This window comes from Euprymna scolopes, chromosome 19 (assembly GCF_053919585.1).
Source record: "Euprymna scolopes isolate OS-2025 chromosome 19, ASM5391958v1, whole genome shotgun sequence".
Taxonomy (NCBI): domain Eukaryota; kingdom Metazoa; phylum Mollusca; class Cephalopoda; order Sepiida; family Sepiolidae; genus Euprymna; species Euprymna scolopes.
The window spans coordinates 127413155-127427017 of NC_136500.1; the positions used below are offsets into that span (position 1 = coordinate 127413155).

The window sequence follows — 13863 nt, forward strand, 5'->3', positions numbered from 1 at the left end:
AAAAGGAAGTAACTTCAGCCGTTTGATGTTTTAATATTTATGCAGGTTTCTAGGTTTGATATATTCCTAATATGCATTTATCATTTATTTATTAATTAAACAAATCCAATTAAAACTCAAAATATAAGTTTGTAATGCATATATTAACCATGATACTGATTTTATCCAATCTGTAATGGAATGGGGACAAAAATGGATGGTCACATTCAATGCTGCTAAGACTAAGCTTGTTTCCTTCAATAACTACAAGAAACCTTCTCTACCACCAATAGCAATGGCCAAGAACACATTGCCTGAAAGTACTTCTTTTAAACTCCTCGGCCTAACGTTTACAGGGAATATGAACTGGAATAGATACATTGAGAGCATTGCCAAGGCTGCTGCAAGGAAGGTTGGCTCCCTCTACCGTGCTAGAAAACTACTTACGCCTAACAGTATCCTGTACCTCTATAAGGCCACCATTCGCCCATCTATGGTGTACTGTTGTCACATCTGGGCTGGTGCATCTGCTGCTTGTCTCTCGCTCCTGGACAGGGTTCAAAAAAGAGTCGCCAACCTGATAGGTCCTGAACTGTCATCTAGGCTTCAGCCTCTGTCCCATCGACGAGATGTTGCATCCCTCTACCTGTTCTACAAATATTTTAATGGTGAATGCTCTGATGAACTGCAAACACTTGTACCTTCTCGACGTAACTACCCCCGACAAACCCGACAAGCTACTAAGTCTCATCCCTTTACAGTAGAGATCCCTAGGTGCAAGAAAGTCTTTCACTCCAATAGTTTCTTCCCCAAAACTGCGGGTCTTTGGAACTCCCTTCCGGGATTCTGCTTTCCCAACTGTACTGATATGCAGAAGTTCAAGTGTAACGTGAACAAACATCTTTCTACTCATCTTCCTTCATAATAACCCTGCTAATTAAGTCCCTGCTTCAAAGTGGCACTGTGCCTTGTTTGGGGTGAAAATTGAATTAAAAAAAAAAAAAATTACCAAAGATTTAACCTACGTTTGCCATCCAACCTTAATTTTCTAAGGTTATGCGTGGCTTTAATATATAAATGATTGCTGAATTATATAAACCCAGTAAAATTTGGAATAGTACAAATAAGACTATATATATATATATATATATATATATATTCCACATTTATATTTGTTATATTTGTAAGGAGTACCGAAAACGAAATAAGTTTCTCCGTTTTGTTTTAATTTATTGTTTATTTTATTTAATTTATAGGATTGACATATATCCCAATCCTATCATATCAATAGATCAAATCTAAAAAACGAATTCAATAATGTTGATAAATTTAATTAATTTTGCTTTATTAAAAATCAGTGAAGTTTCAATAAACCATTTTGTATAAATAAGCAAAAATTGTTTTAAAAAATCTTAAGAAATTCAAACTTAAGTTTTAAGATATAACTTTTAGTCAATAATCAATATGTCCGTTCGCAAATTGAAGATATTACAATCTAAGAAACTTCTCCATAAATGTAACTGACGCCAATTTTGCCTTCTGTATAATAGACTAGTGGGGGGTGCCCGGCGTTGCTCGGGTGTTAGTAGGCAAGTAGACTTGAACACGTACTGCGAAGGCATAAAAAAAATTGAAAGAAAACCTGAGAGTTTACCGCTGCACCATGACGCGACAGGAAGTGAAAAGCGTTGACCTTAAGTGATATCAATTACGGAGGAAAAAAAGGTTAAAAATAAGTTAAGAATCACGCAGGCGCAGAAATGAAGGTCTGGCTGGAAGCCAGTTAAGTTTTCCGCATGAGGGAGCCCTGGCAGTGTCTTAATGAATAACAATTGTCTTATATGAAGGCTTCCCCCCACGTTGATCAAAGCTAATCACCTTCAAGACTGTTGTGTAGCAGTCTCCATATTGGAGATCATATATCAAGAGATGACGAGGACGTATAACGGGTAAATGTAATACAGGATTGACGATGATGAGAGAGAAGGGTTTGGGTAAGGAATTCAAATTCGGGATCTACATAGTTTAATGCTCTTTCCTTCGTTTCCAAAGGACCCTGACTTCAACTCTCTCTCTGACTAGCAGACTCATCTGTTCTGCTTCCTCTGCTCGACTGTTGACTGCCTGACTCTTCTAATCTGCTAATCCTAGCTCCTATTATTGAGAATTCCCTTTTTGCTATGACGTCAGACATGTGGTTCCAAAATGTGACCAACTCACGTGGCTCAGCACACGTTCTCCAAACACACTTTCGACAACAAAAAATTCTCAACTAACTTTTTAATTCAGTTTTCATAACAGAACAAACACTTAAATTCTTTTTTACAATACAAACAATATCCAACTATTTCCAAAACAATAGCTAAATTCTAACATTCCACTTTCTAAATCTATTCTGAACCTTAATCTCAGTTTCCACTTACCTAATGTTCTTATTTACAGGAAAAGGGGACAGCCTTTTTTACTGTAACAAGACGTGCCGGCCGACCAGGCCAGGCGAATGGCTTTGCTTCGATCATTTTTTCACTTTATTTATACGAAAAAGACAAACACCGGAATTTTTTAAAAGTCGATCTGTTTTCGAATCTGAGATTTGACTATATATAGTATAAGTATAGGAGTGTAAGGAAAGTTCTCCAAAATAGTAACCTTGTTGAGAAGCCGGTGAAACTTTTTGTTTTTGCTTTTTATAACCTCCTGCACCTAGCAATCACTGAGCTTTAAAATCCTGTTATTGCTAAGCAATATTTAACACTGCTGCAAAAAGATGCAATTTAATTTTTTATTTTTTCTATTTTTAGTTCTCACTTAGAAAACTTACCCTCATGGAATCCAGCTTCAAGCCAGCCAACTCCTTTACAGAAAGAAGTGGTACGTATTTTCACTGAATAATCTTTGTTGGAATTTATTTTATGCAAAATGGTGATATATATATATATATATATATATATATATATATATATATATATTCTTAACTGTCTGTGAATGTTTTGTGAGAATGATGTTTACAATAAAAACGGATGCAAGTGCAACATTGCAGATATGATCCTAAATAGTAGCGCCTTACATCTGGGCTGACGTTTCTAATGCTAGTCTCTCCATCTGATTTTTATAAAATCACTAGCGGGGGTACCCGGCGTTGCCCGAGTGTTTGTTTCCGGGACGGGGGGGGGGGGGGGGGGTTAAAAAATGTTATGGTACGTAAGTAGGAAGGATCAAACCCGGAGTCATGAGTAAAAGTAGGAAAATAAAGTGTGAAAAAAAAAACAAAAACATCTGCAACGTTAACAGTTCGGCCACCAAGAAAAGTCCATTCCAGTTGTTTAGGAAAAAAAAACAAAAAAAAAAAACGACTACGGTAGGTCGGCGCGAACGTGAAAATATAATGTGAATTGTCCAGCACGCTAACCACTACGCCACAGAGCACTGCAGCTTAGTTTAGTGATTTTAAATAACTTCACATGAAAGAACTACGAAGCCAAACCGGTGTTCTCTTCTCAACTGTTCCTTGTGAACGATCCCCAAACGGTGTTAAGTGGTGGCAGGGGGAGGAGGAATTTATTAGAGAGAAAATATTTTACCACTTCCATTGATCTTAACCGATTTTGGCCGTGACTTCTCAGCAGAAAAAGTATAGAAATCTAAGATTATCGAGGAATTTGAGAAATAATAAGCCTATAACACACCTCAGATATTGTTCTGCCGTTTGTGCATATTATATTTGCATGAAATATCTTGATTTTTAATCCTATTAATGTCAAAATCAGACGGGAAAAAATGAGTTCATTTTATTTATATAGAGATTATAGTTACGAGTTGTTGATCAGTGTTACATTTTGTGTGTCTGCAAAATATGTATTATCTCTATATATAAAAGCGAAAATGTATGTATGTATGTTCGCTTTTTGTGTATGTCCAAGAAAGGCTTTTTTCAGAGAAGCGGTTGGTCGGCTCACAACTTAAAACTTTTTATATCACATAGAAATCATAATATCTCCGAGTTAACAACGGAGGTCGCCTGTCTATTTTATTTGCTCGACTTCGGGAAGATAAATATTCAACATTTGTCGCTCGCCGCATGTGGATTAGGCTTTTTCGTATAATAAAAGTGACACTAATTCTGGCTGTATTTTTCCGGTCGCGATCGCCGGAAATGTCCGAAAGCAATCAGCTTTGATCAATGTGGAAATATTTTCCTTTATATCAGACAATTGCTATTCGATTTGGACAAGTGGGAAAATAAAAATAAAAAAAGCGTTGCCGCATTAAATAAAATACTACCCCGCAGTCAAAGTTGACCTCATTAAGTCATTAAAACGTGCACCTGTCAATTCTAAGTAATTAAATAAATTTAAACGTGTTTCCGTTAGTATGTCGCGGTGGCCCAGTGGTTAACGTCACACGTTTTTTTTTTTCACACTTTAATTTCCAACTTTGCCTCAAGGGTTTGGGTTCGATCCTCATACTCACCTACCAAAACCGGAGGTTTTATTTACCCAAAACCACGAACACCTCCAAGCACCCGGGCAACGCCGGGTACCCCTCGCTAGTTAATAATAAAAAGAGTGAAAAAAAAAAAATCCCCAGAGAATGGAGTTAAAAAAATAAAATAAATTTATTGTAAATAAAAGTAAAAGTAACAAAACTATTTTACAACAAACAAAATCATCTAAGGGAGATAATAAAAGGTTTTTGTTCTAGCAATTACCATAAGTTAAAGATATATTTACTTTGGTCAATATCAAAATTGGTCTTGGATACGACCTTAAACTATATCTGATGGTGAGGCCCCAGCGTGTGGGCTTTGGGGAGTGTGGAGCCACCCTTTAATTGCCATTGCTCCCAGGTGCACTCTGATCCGGAGTGGTAGTAACTATTAGGGTCCCAACTATGGGTTAAATAGAAATCGACTTAAAAAAACAAATATACTCTATTAAAAAATTATTCTTCTAAATCACTGGATTCGGCATTAAATAACCTGGAAAGGGTTGATATGCAGGTGCACTCTGATCCGGAGTGGTAGTAACTATTAGGGTCCCAACTATGGGTTAAATAGAAATCGACTTAAAAAAACAAATATCACTGGATTCGGCATTAAATAACCTGGAAAGGGTTGATATGCAGGTGCACTCTGATCCGGAGTGGTAGTAACTATTAGGGTCCCAACTATGGGTTAAATAGAAATCGACTTAAAAAAACAAATATACTCTATTAAAAAATTATTCTTCAAAATCACTGGATTCGGCATTAAATAACCTGGAAAGGGTTGATATGCCGTAAAACAAAAACAAACAAACAAATATTAAAATTCAGGAAAATCTATATCTACCAAGATGTTGTCCATTGTGATTTGTTTGAAGAGTGGCTTTATTTGGCTTGACGTTCAGTATGCTTATTATAACCAAAATTTCTTTCAAGAGTTCTTGTTAGTGGCCGGAGTTAAATGATTTTAGCAATAATAAGGTTGCCCCAAGTTTGTGTCCCTTTCATTTGGTGTACGAATCAATAACTGGTTTTACAAATGCAGGAACCTTCTGGAACAAACGAAAAAAGAATACTTTTTTCGGTTATATTTTAAAAGTCTCTAGAAATGCTTAAAAGGATATTTTAGTTTTATAATATTAAAGTAATATTATTAATGTTATCTTATATATTATAGGCTTTTCTCGCACGCGTTCCCGGGGTTGTTACTATCGCTTAAAACTGTGTATATGGGTCCTATATTATAATATCTAGGAATTAGAAAAGCGCGTAGCGTATAGATTTATTTACGTCGACTTTTATGAGATTCGCGCTATTTCGCTATGTCCTCTGTTTGTCGTGCATTTTAGTATAAATACAGTGAAAAACGTTGTGTTCTCGGCCTTCGCTGCTTTCCCCCCACTTCCCACCATCATCTGGGGGAAGTGAAAACTAAAAATAACGATCGTGCGATGACCTCATTTAGCATCTTCCTGTCAATCAAACTTCTTTTAGCTTTATAAGCTTGAACTTAACATGCTAATCTATTACTCGCACACGTGGCCGAGGCAGTTAAGTAGTTGCTATTGTTTTCCACTTCCGGGTTCAATCCCTCCTCCCGACCAAACGTTTTTTTTTTATTACTTCGCTTTTCTTTAGTTTATCCCCCCCCCCTCCCCATACACAGGTTTATTTATGTCATTTTTTTTCCGTTTTGGATTTTTTTTTTACATCGTCTTTTTTATAATATTTAAGCAGGATTATTAATTACCCAAAGTACACACACCTACAAACACCCGGGCAATGCTGGGTACCCCCCCCCCGCTAGTATATATATAAAAGCGAAAATGTATGTATGTATATATGTTTGTGTGTTTACTAAAACCTTTCGACAGACACAACAAAAATTTACAAACTCGGTATCATATTGAAGCTCAATCCTACCCTCCAAAAATATCAAAAAATTGGCCAAAAACGTTAACTTTTTCACCCCAAAATCGACAATTTTTGACAGGGGGGGGGTGTCAACAAAAACTGGCCCTCTCGACCAGTTCTATGCATGCGTCAGATGACGTCATGACCTGATTTACTTTAAATAGTTGAAAAACTGAACAAATTTCATGTAAGTCGCGTTAGGTCAGTTGATTAGCGCGTTGGTTCATTATCTAAACGTTTTGGGCTTGAATCGTGGTGTGAGATGTCTTTTTTTTTTTTTTTTTTGATTTTTTAAATTTAAATATTGAACCAGTGTTATTTAAGCCATTTTTCACGTAACGTTTGTTTTTCTGTTTTATTTTTACTTCGCTTATCCACCCCCGCCCACAGACCCAAAAACACCCAGGTACCCACCGATTTTTTAAATTTTAATATCGAAAGCCATTTTTCATGTGTTCGTTTTTCTATTTTCATCGTTTGTTTGCCTTACATTAATTTTTTTTGTGTTTTTTTTCCCACTTAAGTGTTAACGTTGTTTTCTTTTTTTACTTTGCTTATAACAAACAAACCTACGTCGTCGTCGTCGTCATCGTAACGCTCCACCTGTCAATTTCGTTCTTACTTAAATAAATTCAAACGTCTTTCACTAACTCATTCTGGCTGGCCGATTTTATTTTCAAACTTCACCTCAGGGCTTCGGGTTCGATCCTACCCCCCCCCCCGGTTTCTTTTTTATTTAAGACTACACACACCTCCAAACACCCAGGCAACGCCGGGTACCCCCGCTAGTATATTATATTCATTAATTATTTTGTCTGGTTAATTATATTTTCAAATCGGTTTACACTCTGGAGACGAAGCGTGTTCGAGATAAGTGGCTGGTATTTTAATTTTTATGTTAATAATATTAATAACTACATTCTATTTCAGTACTTAATTTATATTTTTATTTCCTGATTGTTTTATTTAATGATAGCGTTTTTTCGTCATAAATGTTTATTATATCTACCAAGTTGATTGCATGAACAGATTAGGAAATTGTATTCATTGTTAATTCGTGAGAGGTGAATCTATCACCATACTTTCCCCTTAAAAAACACGTCAGTTGGACTTTTATTAAGTACAATACTTAATAAGTTTTTTTTTTTACTTAATAATTTTATTTTTTTTAATGGAAAGTAGAGAACGCTTTGTGGAAGCGTTGTCGGCAGCTCCTGTTACTCTCGCTTCTCTTTATTTGTCCCTCAGTCCTCATTTTTTTTTAATGAGTGATTTTTCTGACAAAGGGAGAAGAAAAAGCTGTATTCTAGGTTGGCAGTATTTTGGGTGAACAGTCGACAGAGATGGCGGAAATTTTCTGTTTCTATGTCTATCCTTGTAGCCATGTCACTAGTAAGAGTGCTGGAGGTAAACGTTTTATCTGGGCTGACGTTACCGCCTGATAGTCAGGGACCCGAACCTTGGATTAATCACTAAGGAGGCTGTCCTATCAGCAGGTGCAAAGTACTGGGGCTGCTGTATTGCCATTTGGTGAATGGATTCTGGACCATGCAGTAGCTTCTGGTGGGGCCTCTAGATGCCATATTAGTGGGTAATTGTTACGGCTTTACCTTATCATGTTCTACAAAAAAAAAAAAATTCTTTGTTTCTTTTCTCAGTTTCCCCCTCTCTGTCCTGTGCTAAACAAGTCTGACGACCTAGTCCACAAACTCCAAAATTTCATCATGACAAGTTTCAAGAAAAAATACACGATTAAACCCGGATCTGAAACTTCCAATGCAAACCCCCACTACCATGTCCCCTTCTCCAACATCAGGGGTCTACGTTCTAACCTTACAGAGGTTGAAGCCCAATCACAGGAGACTAAACCAGACCTTTTATTTTTAAGCGAAACCGGCATTGGACAGACTATTTCCCTAAATGAGTTCGTAATTAAAGGATACTCTAACTAACTTCTAAATCTGAACCCCAAAATCGCCATGGCCATGAAATATGTGCCTATATAAAAGATGGGTTTCCATGTGGTAGGGACATCTCCAGAGAAGATCCTAACTTACCCTATCTGTGCTTCCGGGTTGTACTAGCTCACACTACCGCATTTATATTTACTCTCTATCGGCCCCACAACAGCGGAGTTACTATCTTTAAAAGCATATCTGAGAAAATTGACCAAGTCCTATCAGCTTATCCTTCAGCTAACATTCACGTATGTGGAGACTTCAATGTTCACAACATGGAATGGTTGACCCACTCAAATAAGACCGATGATGAGGGGAAGTTCTGTCATGATTTCTCCATTGCTTATGGCCTCACTCAGATTGTTCAGGAACCCACCCATGTGCCCGATAATGACGGCCAGTATGCGAGTCTCCTAGACCTTTTTCTCACAACTTGCCCTGAACTATGTTTCAGTTCTGTCTCCTCTTGGATCTTCCGACCACTCAGTTGATCAATTAAGATAAAAATGAAATGTAATAAGTCCTCAGACGTCCTCTCCATCGTACAGTATATTGATACACTATGGCTGACTGGGATAGTTTCCGTACATTTATATTGGATCTTCCTCTGTGTTCCATGTTTAAAAAGGATGTGTCGTCTATAGTATCAGACCTGACGGAATGGTTAATTGTAGGTATAGACCGTTTCATACCCTCGAAAAAGTTCCAGCAAAAATCTAACAGCCAGCCATGATTTTCTCCAGAATGTGCTGCTGCTATTGCGTACAGAAATCACTTTTTCCACTGCTTCCAATGTAATAGATGTATGGAAACTAAAGCCACTTTCAGGACTGCCAACAACCATTGTAAGAAAGTAATAAAGAACACAAGAGAGTTATATGCTCAGTCAGTCAAGTCCAAAGTAGCTGAGCAACAGCTTGATTACCATCAGTTTTGGAAAATTTCAAACAGAATCCTGAACAGAAGCGTGTGCTCTATCCCAACAATCATCAATGGACCTGAGTTAATCTCATCAGCATCAGACAAAGCCAAACTCTTTGCCAAGAACTTTGCAGCAAATTCTACTCTTTGCGACCAAGGTCGCCAACCCCCAATATTTCCTCCTGTATCAGAAAACACGATATGTGATATACAAATATATGTATGTGATGTTGCCAAGCTAATCAAAAACCTTGATTCCAGTAAAGCAACCGGCCCTGACGGTATTCCAATTATAGTACTCAAAAAAACTTCAACCAGAACTAGCGCCCATGCTTACAAAACTGTTTAAACGTTGTCTTAAGGAGAATTGCTTCCCATCACCCTGAAAAATCTTATCAGTGTGCCCTGTATTTAAGAATTCGGGCGATCGTTCATCCCTCTCTCAGTATAGACCAATAAGTCTCCTGTGCGTCATGAGTAAGTTGCTGGAATCTGTGTTAAATAGAGAAGTAATCAACCATCTCAGCAAAAATAACCTTCTTAGTGACACTCAATATGGTTTCCGTTCTGCTAGATCTACAGCAGATGTGCTTACAGTTATATCTCATAGGATTAGCGAATCTCTCGACAGAGGCAACCTTTCTAGGGCAATTGCTCTTGACATATCAAAGGCCTTTGATAGGGTATGGCGTAAAGGTTTACTTCACAAGATCTCCAGCTATGGTATAGCTGGAAATGTCTTCTCAATTATTAAATCATTTCTCTCTGATAGGTTCATAAGAGTAGTAGTTGCTGGGCAAAAATCAGAAGCTCACAGTATTAATGCTGGAGTCCCTCAGGGGTCCATCCTGGGCCGAACTCTTTTCCTGATCTACATCAATGATCTTCCAAATCACATCCTTACATCATTCGTAGACATTTTTGCTGACGACACTACCATCTATGGTCTGGTGCTACTGACATCCTGAGACGAAATGCACCTACATCGATTTTCTGTTTTTGTTTTCTATTCTCTTTTGTAAAACTTAATTATGTTTTGCAAAAACCAAAACAACAGCCCCCTTCCCTTTTTTCTTTTTCCTTCCCTACTTCCCAACCCCGTCAGTGGGGCATTAGAATACACTGACTGCCCCCCTGCAGAGAGTAAAAGTCCCTCAATGGGGCCACCCCCTGCAGAGAGTAAAAGTCCCTCAATGTGGCCACCTGTTGGCCGTAGGTGGCATCCCGTAATGTCTACGAAAAGGATCCTGGTGACTGAGCAACTGATACCTAGGGAAATAAAGGTATCAGTTGCAACACTCCACTTTGGCTTCGTACTGGGCCAGACGGGCGGTCAGAGAGGCCCGATCCGATCAATCGGCTGGTCACGTCTAGCTCACCACTTATACACATACAATCTGCACCAAATATAAATGCTACACGACACTTCCCCATCAATACTGATCCCCAAATAAGTGGTTAAAGCAGTGGCTGAGGGTCAATTGTATATAGTGAACAAGGACTAGACATGGATGTTTTTCTCTGATCTTTCCCATATTTTACTTGGATGGGAGAAATTAAGATACATGAGTGCTCGAAGCCTACATTATGTACAAGTATATCATACCTGTAACCCTGTTGTAGCCAGGGCGAATGGGCTTCCCCCCTGTGCACATCCCAAGTAGGGCTCCAAGGTGGGTGGGGAGCAGGGATGATGATTTAAAAAAAAACGAACCCAATATGAGTTATAAAAATCCAAGTAAAAAAAGATTTTAGTCAGACAGTGACACGAATGAAGAATCAGATAACTATCCAAACTTTATCGTAATGGAGTCAATTGGAGAAGTGCCTTTAACCAAACTCTCCCCCCTTCAAGATAGAAAAAATACTATCAGAAAGGGTCAAATCTAAAATCAATAACACCACCAAAGACGAAACTGTATGGAATATGATTCATAAAATATCAGGAAAAAACACCAGTCCCCCTGTCAACCACCTCTGTATAAACAATAACAAAATAACTAAAAAAGAGGACATGGCAAACCTGTTTGCAGATATTATTGCAAATAATTCATCTTCTAAAAATTACGATAAAAAATTCCAGATCATTAAACAGGAATCAGAAAAAAACAAACTGAACTTTAAAAGTAATAATGAGGAAGAAACAAAACCTTTTACCATCCACGAACTAAAGGATACATTAAAAAAAGCCAACAACACGGCTGAGAGACCTGATAAAATAACGTATGAATTTCTAAAACAACTACCAGATGAACCATTAAAGTATTTACTTTCTATTTATAATGACATCTGGCTCAATGGCAATCTTCCAGCCATATGGAAACAAGCCACAGTCATTCCTATACCAAAACCAGGAAAGGATGCATCTATGTTAAGTTGTCTCCCTTTATATTGGCATTAATATGCATATAATTTGTTAAGTTATCTCCCTTATAAAAAGGCAAAGTTAACGAACTCTTCTTTTAAAAAAGATGGCGTCGTAATGCGTTAGTGTTTGTTAACCGTTAAACTCTAATCGTGAGTGTGTTTCATATTTATTCAATTAATAAATTATAATATATATTGTTTATATATATACCGTCGGAGTTGGATTATTTTACTTGTTTTTCATGGGAGCAGAGCGTAGTTGCGAGCGAAAACGATCCACGGAACAATAATTGAAGTTTTTTTTTAACAAACGACCACAAAGAGGAAATGGCCATTAACTACAAAAATCCCCCTAGATTTGATGAGAACGACTACCCATGCTGGAAAAATGAAATAAAGATTTGGACAATGATGACGGATTTACCAAAGAACAAACAGGCATTGGCTGTTAGCCTTTCACTTAACGGAAATGCAAAACGGGCAGCTATGGGAATTGAAGTGGAAGAACTCAACACAGACGAAGGTATGTCGAATCTTATTAATGTATTAGACAATTTGTTTTTAAAGGATTCTCTAGACTATGTACGAGGCTTACCAAAACTTTGATAAATTCCAGCGGCCTGAAAACATGAGTATCTCTGAATATATTATAGAATTCGACCAGAGATATCTCAAAAGTACCAAGTTTGAAATGACTTTGCCGGATGCCGTCCTAGCTTTTAAACTATTAGATAAGTCAGGCCTGGATTATCAACAGCGCCAACTCGCATTGACAGCGTGTGCTTCGTCAGAATTGAAATATAAAAACATGAAGTCCGCATTTAAACGTATATTTGGAGAATCAAATGTTATACCTTCTAATGAGGAGCCTATTGTAAAGCAGGAAACTGCTTTATATGCAACAACATCAAGGAAGCAAAAATCCCGTAACTTTCCTAGATCAGATACGGGAAAATCTAATAGATTTAGAAACGGGAACCCTACCAACAGATATGGGAAAGTTACTAAAATGTTCTATTTGCCAGAGTGTTTTGCATTGGTGGAGAGAGTGCCCCCACAAAAGTGAAGCTGTTAGGTTATCCGAAACAGATGAATTGGAGCATAAAGAAACAGAAATGGAAGAGTGTAACATCACCCTTCTCTCACACGATGAATATTCTCCAAGTAAAATTTTTTTAGTTGAGTCATTGAACATGGCAGTGATTGACACAGCTTGTACTCGGACCGTTTGTGGCCAAAGATGGTTGGATGAATATAAAAAGAATATCAACCAAGAAGATATTATTAAGAGAAGTAATAGACCCTTCTGATTTGGCGACGGAAAAATTATAAACTCCTCTACCCAGGTAACTCTACCGGCGATAATAGGTTCCACTAGGTGTAATATAAGTGCTGAGGTAATTCAAGCTGATATTCCTCTGCTTTTGAGTAAAGCTTCGTTGAAGAGGGCTGGAGCTGTTCTGGATCTTAATTCAGACAAAGCTGTCATGTTTGGGAAGCCAGTGGACCTACAATTTACATCTAGTGGATATTACTGTGTAGATATTCTTGGTAGTCGTCATCATACAAGAAACTCCCATTCCGATGTGCTAATTATTGATAACATGACCAATAAAGAAAAAATCAAACGTTTAGAAAAACTGTACAGGCAGTTTGGACATGCCTCAGCTGAGAAATTAAAACTGCTATTAAAGAAATGTAAAGGAAAATGGTAAAAAGAAAAATGAGAAAGTAAAAAGAAAGCATATGTAACGGAAGATGTGGAGAAAATAAAAGGAGAGTGAAAAAACATACATATATAAAAAAAATGATGAAAATAAAAGGAGAGTAAAAAAACATACATATATAAAAAAAATGATGAAAATAAAAGGAGAGTGAAAAAACATACATATATAAAAAAAATGATGAAAATAAAAGGAGAGCGAAAAAACATACATATATAAAAAAAATGATGAAAATAAAAGGAGAGTGAAAAAACATACATATATATAAAAAAAATGATGACAATAAAAGGAGAGTGAAAAAACATACATATATAAAAAAAATGATGAAAATAAAAGGAGAGTGAAAAAACATACATATATAAAAAAAATGATGAAAATAAAAGGAGAGTGAAAAAACATACATATATAAAAAAAATGATGAAAATAAAAGGAGAGTGAAAAAACATACATATATAAAAAAAATGATGAAAATAAAAGGAGAGTGAAAAAACATACATATATAAAAAAAATGATGAAAA

The 13863-nt window shown here is 36.9% G+C and overlaps 1 protein-coding gene across 1 annotated transcript in view; it reads left to right on the top strand.

The window, feature by feature from the left end:
- Positions 1–13863, top strand: part of LOC145239967 (integrator complex subunit 9-like) — a 137057-nt gene that overhangs the window by 8036 nt on the left and 115158 nt on the right. The window contains exon 3 of the mRNA XM_080103554.1: positions 2781–2850. Coding sequence (XP_079959680.1) covers positions 2781–2850 — 70 coding nt within the window. The remainder of the gene's footprint in view (positions 1–2780; positions 2851–13863) is intronic.